The 17,899-nt window shown below is 41.8% G+C and overlaps 1 protein-coding gene across 2 annotated transcripts in view; it reads right to left on the bottom strand.

The window, feature by feature from the left end:
- Kdm3b (lysine demethylase 3B) overlaps window positions 1-17,899 on the bottom strand; it is a 66,133-nt gene that overhangs the window by 36,766 nt on the left and 11,468 nt on the right. For both annotated transcript variants that reach the window (XM_059245850.1, XM_059245851.1), the window contains exons 2-6: window positions 12,080-12,247; window positions 9,252-9,365; window positions 7,946-8,051; window positions 6,465-6,589; window positions 3,698-3,772 (exon numbers count right to left, since the gene is read on the bottom strand). In XM_059245850.1, the coding sequence (XP_059101833.1) occupies window positions 3,698-3,772; window positions 6,465-6,589; window positions 7,946-8,051; window positions 9,252-9,365; window positions 12,080-12,247 (588 nt within the window). The remainder of the gene's footprint in view (window positions 1-3,697; window positions 3,773-6,464; window positions 6,590-7,945; window positions 8,052-9,251; window positions 9,366-12,079; window positions 12,248-17,899) is intronic.

Below are 17,899 nucleotides of genomic sequence, written 5' to 3'. Positions count from 1 at the left end.
TACCAAGTGAGTCCCAGGAAAGGCGCAAAGCTACACAGAGAAACCCTGTCTCGAAAAACCAAAAAAAAAAAAAAAAAAAAAAAGTTAAAAAATTATTGACTTATTTGTATTTCTTTCTTTCTTTCTTTTTTTTTTTTTTTCTTTTTTTTTTTTTTTTCTTTTTTTTTTTTTTAGGTTTTTCGAGACAGGGTTTCTCTGTGTAGTTTTGCGCCTTTCCTGGAACTCACTTTGTAGACCAGGCTGGCCTCGAACTCACAGAGATCAGCCTGCCTCTGCCTCCCGAGTGCTGGGATTAAAGGCGTGCGCCACCACCGCCCAGCCTATTTGTATTTCTTTTGAGAGGGGGAGCCCACTAGGTCACACTGAACAGCCTAGAACTCCCTATGTAGACCTCAGGTTAGCCTTAGACTCAGAGCTTCCGCCTCTGTCCCCCAGTGCTGGGATTACACGGGCACCACCTTGTCTGTTTGACAGGTTCGCATTCAAGTACTGAAATACAAAAATTCCTCTATTCAGAAATCACTCAGCCCGAAATGTGTGAATGCTGACCAGGAAAGGCAAACCTGACGGAGCCGATTCCAAACCTTTGTCAGAGAATGGGGAAAAGAGGACCAAACCACAAACCTCTTTTCTAGTATCTCACACTACCAATGATGTTTTTGAGAGGGCAGACAACTAAGAAGATAGGGATCCGAAGGGACAAATCTCATTAAGCTGATTCAGAAACACTGAAAAGTACTGAGGTGGTAATAAGCTAGCTCTGTGTAGAAATAAATATTTACCATTTAATATATCTGTCCCCACTACTATCAATACTTATACAGCCATATCTTTCCTGTGATCATTGTATCTGGTATGTCAACTTTTAAATGACTTAAAATTTCCTTGGAGTTGGGTGGAGTGGTGTATGCCTTTAATCTCAGCAGAGACAGGCAGAGCTCTGAGTTTGAGGCCAGCCTGCTTTACAGAGAGTTCCAGGCAGCCAGGGCTACATAGAGAAACCCTGTCTTAAAAGAAAAAACAATTTTTTTCTCTCCAATTTCTGTATTTTTTTTTACCGTCTTCATTTTTTCTCCTTTAATTTTTTTGTAAAATTTATTTTTTTTTTAAGATTGATTTATTTTATGCATGTGTGTATGCCTGAGTGCATGTACATATGCCATGTGCATGTGGCCTTTGGAGGCCAGAAGGGGCATCTGATCCCTGGAACTGGAGTTAAAGGAGATTATGGGCCAGCCTGTCAGTGCTGGGAACTGAACCTAGGAACTTTACAAGAGCAGTGAATGCTCTTGTCCTGTGAGCCATCTTTCCAGCCCCTCCTGTAAAACTCAAAAAACAAAAACAAAACAAAACAAAACAAAAACCACCACTCAAGATTTACTTCCATTTCTCCATACTTCTAGTATTATTACCCAAGTTTCAACAGAGATAAATAACAGGTATGAAAAAATAATAACATACTCACCATGACTAAGCACCTATCATATTTCTGGAAAAATTACCTAAGTTTCCCATACTTTTATTCAAGAATTGTAAACACTCGGTTGAGTATAGTTTTTATTTCACCCTCATTTGAAACTATCCATTCTGCAAGTCTTCAGTCTAACTGCAGAAGCATGTTTACTGAGATATATTCTTTCTTGTTCATTCACTCATTCTCATACTTAAAAGAGATGAGGGGATTGATCTTGGATGTCTAAAAAGGGTTATTATAAAACTTAGCACAGGCTGGGCGGTGGTGGTGCATGCCTTTGATCCCAGCACTTGGGAGGCAGAGCCAAGTGGATATCTGTGAGTTCAAGGCCAGCTTGGTCTACAGAGTGAGATCCAGGATAGGCTCCAAAGCTACACAGAGAAACCCTGTCTCAGGGGGAAAAAAGAAAAGAAAAAAACAAAAAACAAACTTATCACAGTATCAATAATAATTGTACTGCTAGTCAAGAATATAGTAGTCATACCATGACAAAGCCAAAAAGAAAAGAACCAATATCTTCAGCTAAAAAACATAGATCTAGCCGGGCGGTGGTGGCGCACGCCTTTAATCCCAGCACTCAGGAGGCAGAGCCAGGCGGATCTCTGTGAGTTTGAGGCCAGCCTGGGCTACCAAGTGAGTTCCAGGAGAGGCGCAAAGCTACACAGAGAAACCCTGTCTCGAAAAACCAAAAAACAAAACAAAACAACAAAAAAAAAACCAAAAAAACATAGATCTAGTTTATTTCATTTTTTTAAAGATATACTTATTTATTTTATGTATGAGTGCTCTATCTGCATGTACTCCTTTATTCCAGAAGAGGGCACCAGATCCCACTATAGATGGCTGTGAGCCACCATGTGGTTGCTGAGAATCGAACTCAGGACCTCTGGAAGAACAGCCAGTGCTCTTAACCTCTGAGCCATCTCTCCAGTTCCTAGATCCAGTTTATAACTGATGGCCAAACTGCAGACCTGGCTCAGAGCAGTCTTCTACATTCTCTAAACAACAGATGTAGGTCCTATTATGCTGAGCTGCTCAGCTATGAGCACACAGCACAGGGCAATGAGACCTATACAGGCTCTCCAGTTTTATCTAACTTACTGAGCAGTACCAATTATATACTAAGTACATAAGCAAACAAATGAAATACAGGAAAGAACAGCAGAGCTCAATACATCATCAAAGTAATAGGTAGTCGCAGCCACACACATACAGTAGGGCTTATCCTATTCATGGCAATGTAACTAAAGAGCTATTAAATTTAATCTGGTTCTTTCCTTCTGATCTTGTTCCAAGACTGCAGAGCAGTGCATGGTGGCATACACCTTTAAGCCCAACACTTGAGAGGAAAAGCAGGCAGATCTCCAGGCTAGCCCAGTCTACACAGTATCAGACATACTCAGATCCTGTCTCCCTAGAAAAGGAAGGACTGCATACTTATCAAGAAAGAATGAGCTGGCGGTGGTGGCGCACGCCTTTAATCCCAGCACTGGGAGGCAGAGGCAGGCCGATCTCTGTGAGTTCCAGGACAGCCAAGGATACACAGAGAAACCCTGTCTCAAAAGAACAAAAAAACTTTTGAGGCAGGGCCTCAAGTAAACCAGGCTGGCCTTGAACTCCTGATATTCCTGCTTGACCATCAATGTGCTGGGATTCATTGTTAGGTCTGGCTGGCTCAGGCATACTTTAATATAGCTTTTTCTTTTTTTGTTGTTTGTTATAATAATTTTGAATGAACCAAAAGTTGGCCTGGTTCATAGTAATTATAAAACAAACCACTGTGTGCAGAGCACTGAACCAGGCATTTGTTTAATTTGATTTCAGTACAAAGGATAGAATTTCAGTCTATCTCGGAGCTCACTGGGACCTGATTAGGGGTAGGGAGGATACAGCTTTTCCTTTATTTCCTATTATTAGGTAAGCCATTATTATTACTATTGTTCATCACAGTTTTAACTATCTATTAACTTGTCCTGGGAGAATATAAGAAGAAAGAGGCCATGGATTTTACAACTAGGGGACAGAGGTTTAATTTAAAAGGTTTGCTCAAACTAGTTTTTTTTCCTAAGGCTGTTCTCTCTTCACTAGACAAATCCGAGAGAAAACAGAAAAGCATTGCAGAGCCCAGCGACTCCAGGGCATTCATGTAAAACATGTAACAAGGGATCCCCAGGGCAGAGTAACTAACACAAGCTCACAAGTCTCCCGAGACTATTACTGTACCTCACTCTGTGGTGTCGAACTGTCCATCAGCATCACATGGATGAGTCTGGGGTCTACTGACTTCATCTCACCAGTCTGCAGAGCCGGAAGCACAACACATGAAGAAAGGGGAAAAGATATTTAATACCTTGACAACCAAAATAAAATATTATACATGTTCCTTAACAATATAGGTATCTATTTGTAAGGAGAGCTCCTGCTGAGCCGCAGCTGGTTTGATTCCAGAGTGTTAGCATCTAGCTTTAATCAGCCTTTTTGTCTCCAGTACCTTCCATTTGAAATGTCAATCTTGTCTCAGAGTTTCCTAAAGGTGCAAAGCCTATGCAGAACTTGGCTGGCAGAGAACCCAGCAAACCGAGGTACCTCTTAACTGAGAATTTGCATTTGGCATCGTCCCTTTGGGGGAACTTAGGTAAGAGGTTTTGGTATAAGGAAATTAACTTGCTAAAGGTGTGAGTTGTGTAACAATAGAAAACACCCTTTGCTAAGGTGCCTCTGTGTCTTCTTTCCACGGACCAAGTGAACCACACCCAATATACAACATCTATTTATTTTTACTTCCCTACAGAGATGGAAAACTTCCTAACAAGAGTGATGTCCAGTAACAGTACTGGAAATAACATCTAGAATTTGGCAAAGATTAATATAACTGTTAAATTAATGAATTAAAGAACTGACTCAATTCAAGATCTAAGTATGTCTTTGATCTAATAATGCCTATGATCTAATAATACCTTAGCAATATTCATTTAAATTTCTGCATCTCTAAGCCAACAATCATTAAAAGAGGCACTTAACTATTAAAGAAAAAAAATAAAACTTTAAAGGTGGGGACAATGTGATAAAGTACAAATTTATTCTATTTCTAGCAATTACACACTAAGGAATTTGTTTTATTAAATTTATTTATTTATTTGGTTAGTTTTTCAAGACAAGGTTTCTCTATGTAATAGTCCAGGCTGGCCTGGAACTCACTGAGATCCTCCTGCTTCTGCCTCCCAAGAGCCGGGAATAAAGGCGTGGGCTACCACTGCCCAGCCAGGAATTTACTTTTTAACATACTTATTTTTAATTACTTGTGTATGCATGTATGTTTATACATAGGTATGTGTACATGAGTACAAATGGCCAGAAGAGAGTATGGGATCCTTTGTAACTGGAGTTACAGGGCAGGAGCCCCCCAACATGGGTGCTAGGCAACAAACTGAGGCTCTGTGCAAGAGTATCAATGCCTTTACTGCTAAAGCACCTTCTCATCCCACACTAAGGGTTCACTCTAATAAGTAACCTGTGTGAAAGCATGTGTAAGGGTGCTAACTGTGCCAATACCTGTGCTAGTGAAAATACTGCACATGCTTTAAAAGTCCTCAAGACAAATTAGTTATCATATATCCATTTAGAATATACATATATTTTAAAAGGATGAGTCAAACGTCTGTGTGTGTGTATATATATATACATACATATATACACATACACACACACACACATATATATATAGCATATAACATACAATTATGTTCAAAAGAGGAATTGTGCCTATGTACCATATCATATCAATCACTAAAGTTTAGCTTACACAACTTTACTTCATCTAACTAAAAATATATTGTAGATACATACTTAGAAAATATTAGGAAGACTATGGGAAACACCACACTGGTGGCACCACTGTGGGAGTGCCAGCTTCTTAGGGGAAGTGGCAGTTTTCATTATGCACTTTACATGTACGGCTATCATTTGAAAAAAAGAAAATTGTCTTTAGTGGGGACTAGAGATGGGACAGCTCAGTGTTTAAGAGATCTTGTTGCTCTTTCAGAGAAGAGGACCTAGGCTGATACCAGGTTTACCCAGTGCCCACACGGTAAATCCTAACTACCTGGAACTCCTGTTCAAGGAAATCCCACTCTCTTGAGCTCTATGAGCATACTATGCACATAGTGTATATACATACTTACACCCATACACATAAACTAAAAATAACTTTATTATTAGAACAAGTTTCTGTTTGCTGCAAATTCAAGCTTGACAGTGCTCTAACCTGTTTCTGGAGTTTGACTCACACCTTGAACATACCCTGTTAACACCTTGAATGTATCCTGATAAGATGTTCTGCCAGACAATTTTGAAATGTTCAACCAAGTTCCTATGAAACCAAAATTCTTCTGGAAATCCCTCAACCCTTGGAAACCCTGAGACCTTGAAGTGTGTGGGGGCTATATAAACCCTACCTTCCCCTATGTTCAATGCTGTTTGCTCAAACTCTGATGGAAGGAGACATTCCTGTCCGACAGAAAATTTGACCAAAGAATTTCAGTAATGGTCTTTACTCTTGTTTGGTGGGATTAACACTTCCAGAGTGCTGGAACTGCATGTATGTGCAGCCCCACCCAGCTTGTAAGTACTTTCAAAGATTATCCCTATGCTATGAAGTCAATGGGCTTTTTGTTTGTTTGTTTGTTTGTTTGTTTGTTTTTCAAGACAGGCTGTCTCTGTGTAACAGCTCTGGCTGTCCTGGAACTCACTCTGTAGACCAGGCTGGCCTCAAACTCACAGAGATCCAACTGCTTCTGCCTCCACTGTATGTGCCACCACTGCCAGGTGTCAGTGGGGTTTTACATGTTTACCTCTTAACTCACAATGAGGTCATAGTTATGCGGCCTTCCTCAGGCTCACTCAGAAACAGGCAGAGGTAGAAGCCAGTCTTCTTACAGTGCTGAACCTCAGTAAGGCAGTGGCTGTACCTCACACAGGGTAAGAGCCTCACCTCAGTTATAGACACCTCCATGAGACGGGTGATGGAGTCCTGCCGGCTTACAACACCACAGAGCCATACTTCTTCTCCTTCTGGCTGGTATACTTTGACCCTGTGACCTTGAACACTATAGGGACCTAAAGGAGAGCTCCATTAGAACTGAATGCTTGGGCTAACTACATAAGGTAAACACTTAGCATTTTCTATGCAGAGCCGAAGGGAACAACTCTAGTTTTCCATACTCAGTAGAATAAACTTGAAACACATGGTTTTGTTGTTGGTTTTTTTTCTAGTGAGTTTTATAAACTTTTCATTTCTAAGGAATCTCCGAAGTCCCCAATTCTATTTTTTCCCTCAATCATAAAATTCTGAAAGGCTAGCCTAAGCTATAAAGCAAACAAAACAAGCCAGGCCACTAAGTTGAAGGTGCTATTAGGTAAAATGGCCATAGGAACTATAAATGAAATGCCATTGGGTGGAGTTCAATTCATGCTGAAAATATAGGCCCTCGGATTTTGTCTATTTTACAGAACTCTACCACTGACTACAAATTCTAGCACAGCAAGTCTATTAATGGACTGCTTTGTTGATGTTCGTTTTTGCTTTTTTGGGGGCCCCCACCCAGCTCCCAAATAAATCACACATTGAGGTTTATTCTTACTTATGAATGCCTGGCCTTAGCTTGGCTTAGTTTCTAGCCAGCTTTCCTTAACTTTAAATTATTCTATCTACCCTTTGCCTCTGGGGTTTTCCTGTTCTCTTACTTCTGTAAATCTTGCTCTGTGGCTGCTGTGTAGCTGAGTGGCTGGCCCCAGAGTCCTCCCCCTCCTTATCCTCCCCCTCCTCCTCTCTCTTTCTCTGTTTTCTCCTCCTATTTATTCTCTCTGCCTGCCAGCCCCGCCTATCCTTTCTCCTGCCTCACTATTGGCTGTTCAGTTCTTTATTAGACCATCAGGTGTTTTAGACAGGCACAGTAACACAGCTTCACAGAGTTAAACAAATGCAACATAAACAAAAGTAACACACCTTAAAATAATATTCTACTACACTTCTTTAGGCACATACTTGGTCGGTGTTAGCAGCTTTTAGCTCTTGAGAAATCTGCAGGTGGTAAGTAAAACTATATAATAGCAAAGGTTTTCTCTAATGGCAGGATCTCTATCACTTGATGTTTTGTTTAATATGTGGTTAACTCCTTATAAACACTTAAGAAAACACAAAACTTTGTGTTTTGAAATGCAGAAAGAAGATCTAGGGGTGCGTGTTTGTCAGGACTATTAATTAGTGGACAATATGGAGAACATAAATTGAACCCTCTACCCAATGGCAGAAATTCACACAGCAGAAAGAATTCCTAGGGTCACTAAACAGAATAGCCTGGAGTAAGGGGCTTTTTTTTTTTTTTCTTTTTCCAATTTATTTTAGAAATCCAGCATCATCACTGACTGCCCACCTGATATGGAGTCCAAGGACAGAAAACTGCTTTTTCTTACCTCGGCTGAATATCTCTTGTAGCTTTTGGTCACTGATCAAAGCATTAACTGTTTCCCTTAATGCAGCATGCTCTAAAAGAATTTGGTTTTGAGCATCTGTTCCCATCTGGTAAAGATAAAAGTAAACACCTGATGTTAAAATGAAAGGCAATAAAACTTAGTAGATGAGAAAATCAGACCCAAACACAAGGAGCATAAAGATGTATAAAGCAAGGATGCTCAGAGGGAATAACCCCTAATAAGGACGACTAACAAAGAAACTACCGTTAATATCTCCTAGAATGTAGTTCAGGAAATATCAGTCTCAGCTCTTCCAACGAAAGAGTAAAACCTTTACAATGTTCAACTTTCAGACAGCCCTTACAAGTGAGAAAAAAATAACATCTTTCTTTAAAAATTTTTTATTTTAGACTTATTTGTTTTATGAGTGTTTTGCCTGTATGTCTGTGTGCAACACATGCATGCAGTGCTCTCAGAGGTCAGAAGAGGGCATCTGATCCTGGAAGGGAGGTCATGGGTGGTTGTGAGCCACCACGTGGGTGATGGAATCAGCGCTGCAAGAACAAGTGTTCTTACCTCTGAACCATGTCTCCAGCCAGTAGTATCTTAAGAAACTACAACTCAGATGAGAGTCTGTCTAAACTATTCGCCTATTCCTTTGCTTTGTATGTAAATATATATTTACATTATATATATATTTACATATATATTTACATATATATCTTCAATATTTCATGCTGCTGGGAACCAGCTGTTACTCATTCCTGCTCATCTGCCACTAAAGTAAACATAAGCCAAACTAGGTCCCATCTTAGAGAAGTCCCTTTTCTATTTATTCATGCATATTCTTCTTTTATGTGTGTGTGTGTGCATGACATGTGTGCAGGCACCCTCAGGGGCCAGAAGAGGGCAGTGGTTCCCTATAGTTGGAGTCAGGCAGCTGGAAGCCTCGGGATGTAGTGTGGGGAACCAAATTCAAGTCCTCTGGGAGAGCAACAAGTGCTCTCACACTGCTGAGCCATCTCTCTAACCCAAGAAGCCCATTTTTCGGAAGGAACTACTACATGGTAGTCTTAAGTCCTGGGTGGCTTTAGAGGGGGTAAGGGTGGGGGTACAGAAGAGAAAGAAGTGTCAGTCACCAAATGTACTTTTTAAAGAAGCATAAAACTTCAAAATGCACAGGGTAATTTACTACAGGAAGCAAAGTAATGCTAAAAGAAAAGAATAAATACCCATGATTGAATCAACAAGGAAATTAGCAAGGAGGTAACTAATAAGCCCAAGGCTAGCTAGAGCAGTCAAGTACCTGGAACAGATGCAGCCCATTAGCATCTGCCATGAAGCGCAGCTCTCGATCCACAAGGTATTCAATTGGCACCACAGACCCCAAACCCAGCTTATCCACCAGGGGAGTGAAAGTCTGTGAAGGACAGGACAATGACAAGAAGTTGATTAGGTTCCTTAGATTCAATGCATCTCTGACTTCAGAGAAAGCATCCACTAGTACTTCCCTCCCCTCCCAGTGAATACAGACAAGCTAACGAACAAGGCCTTGGGAGCATTCCAAACAGCCTCTGCTCCTCAAATAACCAGTGAGCAAACCAAAGGAGAGAGGTTGCTCAATACTTTCTTTCTTTTCTTCTTCTTCCTCTTTTTTTTTTTTTTTTTTTTTTTTTCTTTTCAAGACAGGGTTTCACTGTGTAGCTCTGGCTCTCCTGGAACTCACTTTGTAGAACAAGCTGGCCTTGAACTCAGAGATCTGCCTGCCTCTGCTTCCCAAGTACTGGGATTAAAGGTGTACACCACCATGCCTGGCTATGCTTGCTCAGTATTTTCTAATTTCTGTTTGTTTGGTTTTTGGCTCAGATCTCACACTACAGACCAGGCTTGTGAGGAATTTGCAGCAATCCTCCTGCCTCAGCCACTCAAATGCTGGAATTATAGGTGTGAGCTACCACACCTGATTTTTATACTTTTATGTCTAAAAAGGGCAAGTGGAGTAAGAAATTAGCTATTGTCACTAGGGATCCAGTGCTAGGCTTCATAAGGGCTAAACTATAAATGTCCAGAGTAGGAGCTGTAGTCAAGGTGTGGTAGGACATGCCAATAACCCCAGCACTTGGGAGATGGTCAAGGAAGGCCCCCTCCTCTCCCTAAAGTTGCACACACTTCTATAGCTCTTGAAACCCGTGTGGGGTTTATAAACCCTGGAAAAACCAGGTATAAAGGTGCAGCCTTCACCCTTTGATGCCAGCACCTGAGAGGCAAAGGCAGGTGGAGCTCTGAGTTTTGGTCTAGCCTGATCTACAAAGCCAGTCAGAGTTCCATGGTAAGACCCTATCTCAAAAAAAAAAAAAAAAAAAAAAAAAAAAATTACTGTAATACAGGTTTAGATAGCCCTGGCTGGCCTTGAGCTCTCTATAAACTAAGAATGACTTTGACCCTCTAGGCTCCTGCCTCCAACCTCTTAGGTACTAGGATTACAGGTGTGTAACCAATATACCAGCTTTTATGTGATACTTTATATAAAACCAGGGGCTTTATGCATGTCAGGCAAGCACTCTACCAAATGAGCTATATGTTCCAATCTCCTCTCCCACCCGCCTTTAATTATATTGATTTATTTTCTGAGAGTGTATGGTACGCTTAAACATGAACAGCAGCACCACAGTACTTGTGATTTTAGAGGAAACCTTGTAGGAAGTGTTTTCCTTCCACCATGTGCATTCCAGGGTTCAAATTCAAGTTGTCAGGCTTGTTGACAAATGCTTTCACCCACTGTGACAACCTGCCAGCGAGTGAGTGTGTGTGTGCGCGTGCACTTTGAGATGGAGGGTCTCAATATATAGCCCCTTAAACTCATATCAATGTCCCTGCCTCAACTTTCTGAATGCTAGGCATATACACACACACACACACACACACACACACCACTATGACCAGGCACTCCTGTTTTCTGAGACAGTCTCACTATACAACCCACTGTCCTCTGATTCATGATCCACCGCTTCCCAAGTGCAGCTATTACAGGCATACACCGTTAGACCAGCCTGGGCAACTCAGGGAGACACCATCTGAAAGTGCAGGACGGAAAAATATGGGCAAGCCAGGTATGGTCGCGCACGCCTTTAATCCAAGCACTGGGAGGCAGAGGCAGTTGGATCTCTGAGTTTGAGGCCAGCCTGATTTATAAAGTAAGTTTCAGGACAGCCAGGGCTACACAGAGAAACCCTGTCTGGAAAAACAACAAAAAAAAAAAAAAAAAAAAGAAAGAAAGAAAGAAAAGGGCAGCTTATTAAGAGATAATACTATACCAACATATTGAATAAAATTTTTGTTTTGTATATTATTTATTTTGGGTTAGTCACAGGAAAATTGAGATTTAAAAGTCAGCATTCATGATCACAATTTGCTAACAGAACAAAAGAAACAAATGGATACTCACAAAATGTAATATGCACACACCCGCACATATACACATAATCAAAACAGAAGATAACTAGCTGGGCGGTGTTAGAGGCAGGCGAATCTCTGAGTTTGAGGCCAGTATAGTCTATAGAATGAATTCCAGGTCAGCCAGGGCTACACAGTAAAACCCTGTCCCGAAAAAAACTATACATACATACATGCATACCAACCTTTCTTCAGAACATAGGAGAAAAGAACTTAATTATTGCTTTGGTAACTTCAGAACAAAGTTTGTTAAGGACAAAGCATGTAGATTTTTTTTTGCAATTTCTGAAGAGTTTATAGCTATGAGATAAATATTTCTAGGTATAAGAAAAAAGGTCAAATTGCTCCTATCTAATAAAAATGACTCATTAACTGGGCTGCAGGATGTAGCTCAGGGGTAAAGCACTTGCAAAGGCCTTAGAAGGCCCTAGATCTGATACCGGACACCATAAATAAAAAGAAAATACAACAACAAGGGAAAAACAATCCAGGTGCTGCCTAACGTGTACCGGTTTGGGTTTGACATCCATCAAGGTATAAACGGGCTGGGGGTACACACCTGCAACCCCAGCCTAGAAGGCGGAGGCAGGGGAAGGAGCTCAAGGCCTGCCTGGAAGCCAGGCTGGAGTACATGAGCTCATGTCTCCAACTCATGCCCCCAAATAAATCAAAGCTACTCACCAGCGCAGGCCACTGTGCAGCTGAGACCCGAGTGCCCTGGAGGAGGACTGGGTCCTTCCGGGGTGCCCAAACAAGCGACCCTTCTAGCAGAAGTACAATTACTTCTTCAGCGTGAACTTTAACCCAGGAGTGTTGCTTCCAGTTACAGCCATCAAATTCTACAAAGATCTGCAAAAAGATATCAAAAGCAGCTTGAATGTCACATCTGGGGAAATGCCATGCTATAGAATACATAAAAACCATTTTCCTAGTTTTAAACGACAGACTAAGAAAATTTCTATAAACCTACTTCTAAGGTCATTTTTGTTGCTATTTTCTTTTACTTACAAGATGAAAACAAAACAATGATTTAGGGTATGCGCACACGCATGTGGAGGTCTGGGGAAAACTTGTGGGGGTCTGCTCTCTCCTTCCACCAAACGGGTTCGGGACTAGAACTCAGGCTTGGGGATAAGGGGCTCTTTACCTGAGAACCCATTTCACTGTAATTTTTATTACATTTATTTATTGATTTTGTGTATATGTGCAAGTATGAGTATACACATGGAGGACACCTTGTGGGAAACACTTCTCTCCTTCCACAGTGTGGATAAACTCAGGTCAACAGGCTTGGCAGCAAGCGGGTTTTATCTGCTGAGCCACCTCCCTGGTTCCCCACCCAGGCAGGGTCTCATGTCTCCCATGCTGCCCTCAACTGGGATTACATGCATGTGTCATCACACCTGGCTTTATGCAGTACTAGGGATCCAACTCAGCTTTGTGCATGGCAGGCAGGAAAAGGATTATAAATTACCAAAAAAACAAGAGGCTGGGGAGATGCTCAGTGGTTAAGAGCACATGCTCTCTTGCAGAGGACCTGAGTTTAGTTCTTAGTACTCACCTCCAGTTCCAAGGGATCTGGCACCCTTCTGGCTTCTACAAGCACCAAATATACATGTGGTGCATATACATACAAACAAGCAAACATTCATACAAATAAAATAAAATGAACCTTAAAAACCCAAAACTTCAGGGCATGGTGGCACATTTAATCTCAGTTCTGGGGAGGCAGAGGCAGATGAGTTTGAGGCCAGCTTGGTCTACGGACTGAGACTCCCCCTTCAACACTGAAAGAAGTAAAGACGAAGTATCAATGGTGTTTAAATTCACTTTAGTGCCCTTAAAGTAAAACAGATTTTTATAAACTCAAAACCAACAATAAGGGAAGGTGAAGTGGCTCAGTAGTGAAGAGGCTTGCCACCAAGCCTGGCACCTGAGTTCGATTCCCAGGGCACACACGGTACAAGGAGAAAATCACTTCCAGCAAATTGTCCTCTGACCTCCACATAATCATTCCACACATGTGCAAATCTCCCCTCATACACAAATAAATGTAATTTAAAAAACTTAAAAAGTGCTGGGTGTGGTACATGCCTTTAATCTCAGTACATGGAAGACAGAGACAGGTGGATCCCCAAGTTGGATGCCAGCCTATTCTACATAGCAAGTTCTAGACTAGCCGGCCAGGACTATACACTGGGACCTGTCTCAAAACAAATACAATTTAAAAAATACTTGGAGTTTGATGAACTCTGATAGAAGTAATACCCGGCTTATGTCTGTCACGTAATCATCAGTCTGGACACTGGCTGCTTCTCAAAAGCACTTTTACTACAACTGGTAAAGCTGTTGTTCATTTATCCACTCACTCAGAAACACGGGGGCACCTCCGGGGTCTCAGAATGTCAAGGTAAATATGGTAGGAAGACATCTCCCCAAGTGGGTGAGGGGAATGGAAAGCCTCAGAGTCCCACAAAGGCAACAAACAGTAAAGACCTATGACGCTATGCTTGCTAGACTGGACTTTCAGACAGGTCACATCAGCAGAGAAGAATCCTCCCAGAAAGATCTGGTGTTCTGGGAGCAAAGGGGGATGGCAAGAGCCCAGCACAGAAGGACAATGAACAACAAAAGGACATGTGTTGGCAAAGACGTCTCCTTTAACTGGTACAGTATTTCTTTCTCTCTCTCTCTCTCTCTCTCTCTCTCTCTCTCTCTCTCTCTCTCTTTTCCGAGACAGGATTTCTCTGTGTAGTTTTGCTCCTTTCCTGTATCTCGCTGTAGACCAGGCTGGCCTCAAACTCACAGAGATCCGCCTGGCTCTGCCTCCTGAGTGCTGGGATTAAAGGCGTGCACCACCATCGCCCGGCTCCAGTGTTTCTCTTTTCTAAGATATATTTACTTTTAGGTATGCATACTTGAGTGCGGAGCACAGCAAGGCAGAAGAAGAGCTCCAGTGGTAGGAAGTTGTGAAGATCATCTGCCAGAGCAGTATTTGCGTTCAACTGCTGAGCCATTTTTTTTTCAGCACATAAGTGTTAAGAATTGAACTCAGAGTCTCAGCAAGAGCAGTAAGTGTCCTTAACCAGTGAACCATCTCTCCAGGTTCTCTTGTTTTTTGTTTTAGTTTTTTCTTTCTTTAAAAAAAAAAAAAAAAAAAAAAAAAAAGACTTCTGGGCTGGAGACATGGCTCAGCAGTTAGGAACATTGGCTGCTTTTCCAGAGGACCCAGGTTCAATCTCCAGCACCCACATGGCAGCTCATAACCATCTGTAACTCCAGTTCCAGAGGATGCCAATACCCTCACATGTCACGCAAGCAAAACATAAATGCACATAAAATAAAAAAATGTATTTCTCTTTTTATTTATGTGGGGCTCTCCTGCATTTGTGCATGCATGGGTACATGTGGTTAATTAATTTGATAACGTGTCCCATGAGTGCAGATGCCTAGAGTCCAGAAAGGACATCAGAACCCCTGGAGCTGGAGTGGTTGTGAGCTGCCTGATGTGGATGCTGGGAACTGAACTTAGGTCCTCTACAAGAGCAGGACAGGCTCTTAACCCCTGAGTCATCTCTGCAGCCCTGACTATCCTGGTCTCTCTCTATAGCCCTGACTATCCTGGAACTTGCACTATATACCAGCCCGGTCTTTAATTGATGAAATCTGACCACTGGGATTAAAGGCATGTGCCACCATACCCAGACCAGTCTCCCTTGTTTCTAATATACATTTGAACATCTTCACAAAGTTATCAATACTCTCTGGCAGCTACTAAAATCCACTACACCCTTTGTTATATGACTTTGCATTTTGTTTTGAGACAGGGTCTCATGTAGCCCAGCTGGCCTTAAACCCACTATCTACTCAAGGCAGGCTCTGAACATTATCTTCTTGTCTCTATCTACATCGTGCTGGTATTACAGGCATATACGCCAGCACACTCAGCTTCACTTTTGTTTATGTTTTATTCTTTTTCAAATTGCTTTTTTCTTCTTTGTATTTGTTTTGTTCTTTTGATGGATGGATTATTCTATTTATTCATTCTTTTTCTTTTTACTATCCCGCTAAGAACAGTCCCTACATGATTCTAAGTGTATGTTGTTTGTTCATAGAACTTGAAAGAACCATTGTTCTTCTAGTTTTAAAGTTAGCAGGGAAATATCACTGAGTAAGTTTTGGAAAGACAATGCCACCTGGCAAAATAAACTGTTTAAACAGGAAATCAAAGTGAAATTACAAAGTATCTTTTTATTTGTTTATTTGTTTACTATGTATAGTGTTCTGTCTGCAAGTACCCCTGCCCGCCACAAGAGGGCACCAGATCTCATTCAGGATGGTTGTGAGCCACCATGTGGCTGCCAGGAACTGAACTCAGGATGTCTGGAAGGGCAGCCAGTGCTCTTTAACCTCTGAGCCATCTCTCCAGCCTTACAAAGTATCTTATAATTAGTTGACTAAAATACAACAGATACTATGGAATAAACACAAACAAATGTTAAAAAGTGACATCTAATAGATTAATGTGAAGGCTCCCAAGACATAGGGATAAAAGAAAGTTGCAGATGTTGGACACTAGGTAGTTACAAAAAGGAGAACTGGGACAGAATGGGTTCCCATTTCCTTCCAGTAGCCAATAGTTAGTCCGGCTCCTAAGCCCCGCCTCCATCCACAGCTGACTGCTGATTGGTGCAGTTCATGAAGGCAACGGTTTGGCTGTGTCTTGCGCAGGACTTTGACAACCCTTCTTCCTGTCTCCAGGCTCTTACATTCTATCTGTCCCCTCTTCCACTCTGGTCTCTGAGCCTCAAGGGGGTGGTATGAGCGTCGTGTTCAGGGCTGAGCACTCAGCCATCATTCATTCCCAGCACCTTGTGCAGCCATGGGTCTGTACACTCACTGCAGTTCACTGAAAAGAGAGGTTTCTCTGATTACAGCTGAGAGGAGCATTTACCTATGGACATAAAACATCTGGCTTTTTATCAGATGCCTTTTCTTCAATGAATGTATCATTTATTATTTAGGTAATTAATTTTAAAGGGAAAAATTAACTTTGGATTAGACTTAAAAGATAAACTATAGCCGGGCGGTGGTGGTGGTGGTGGTGGTGGTGGTGGTGGTGGTGGTGGTGGTGCACGCCTTTAATCCCAGCACTCGGGAGGCAGAGGCAGAGGCAGGCGGATCTCTGTGAGTTCGAGGCCAGCCTGGGCTACCAAGTGAGTCCCAGGAAAGGCGCAAAGCTACACAGAGAAACCCTGTCTTGAAAAACAAAACAAAAAACAAAACAAAACAAAAAAAAAAAAAAAAAAAAAAAAAAGATAAGAATGAAGAAACTGTAAGAAGACCATTTACACAGAAATCAAGTTGAAAACCCCCAGTAAGGTTATGACTGTAAAGTGCTCAGAGAAATTAGAGAGAATAACAGGGAATGCGATGGTTGTTGGAGAGTAAAGGAGATAAAGGTCAGTTACGAAGACTCTGGACTTCTAGTTTCTCTTCTTATTTCTAATGTGAATTACGTGCAGTGTCACAAAACTGTAGGATATGTGGACAGCTACAGTGAGTGATGAAGCCTGACTACATGCTGCTATTTTCAATAACAATTTTCTCTTTACAGTTTATTTGAATTTCCAAGCGATAACTTTCCATACCCACCTAATACTATGGATATTAAATGGAAAGTAGTTGGGGGGACAGATAATCCGAACAAAAATTCAGGTATGTACAGCATTTTGAGGCGCTGTGAAATCAATGTTAGGGAGGGATTCATCCCCGACTCCCCCATGTTTCCACTTAGCCTCTTGGAGCTTCACTTCCTCTGCCTATAAACAGGAACAAGAAGGGCCTCCGAGGGCTGCCTGGAGGGTCAGCACCGTTCCCTAGACAAGCTTGCTTTACTTACTGGTCACGGCATAAGTTGGTACAACCTTTAAGGGACAAGTGTCGGGCATGGTGATGTATGCCTGTAAACCCTCTAGGTCTACCACTCCTGCGTGACTAAAGCAGCATTGGGAGTTCCAGGCCAGCTTAAGCTGAGACCCTGCCTCAAACAAGACAAGAAAACGTAAAAATATATCAAAAATCTTGCACGTTAATGATCTGGTGATACCACTCCTGCAATGATCCTAATTACTCTAAATACAAAGAAGTCTACTCAAAACTTCTCGTTACCAAGGTAGGCATGGTGGGACATGCCTGTAACCTCAGCATTCAGGAGGCTGAGGCAGGAGGATAGAAAGCGCCCATAATGTGTTGTAGCTACACAGACACCCTACCTAAAATACAAAAAACAAAAAACCAAACCCTCCAGCCTCTACCTGCCTGGTGATGGGATTATAAGCATATGCCACACCTATGCCAGATTGGCGATGGAGCCCAGGGCTTCATGCATGCTAGACAAGCCCTCTACTAACTGAGCGACATCCCTAGCCCCAGAGTTTTGTTGGAGCTGAGGTCAATATATGTATACTGAATCCACTATGTAGCGAAATCTGGACTGAA

Source organism: Peromyscus eremicus, chromosome 19 (genome assembly GCF_949786415.1).
Source record: "Peromyscus eremicus chromosome 19, PerEre_H2_v1, whole genome shotgun sequence".
Classification (NCBI taxonomy): Eukaryota; Metazoa; Chordata; class Mammalia; order Rodentia; family Cricetidae; genus Peromyscus; species Peromyscus eremicus.
This window is presented reverse-complemented; position numbering and strand designations above follow the sequence as displayed.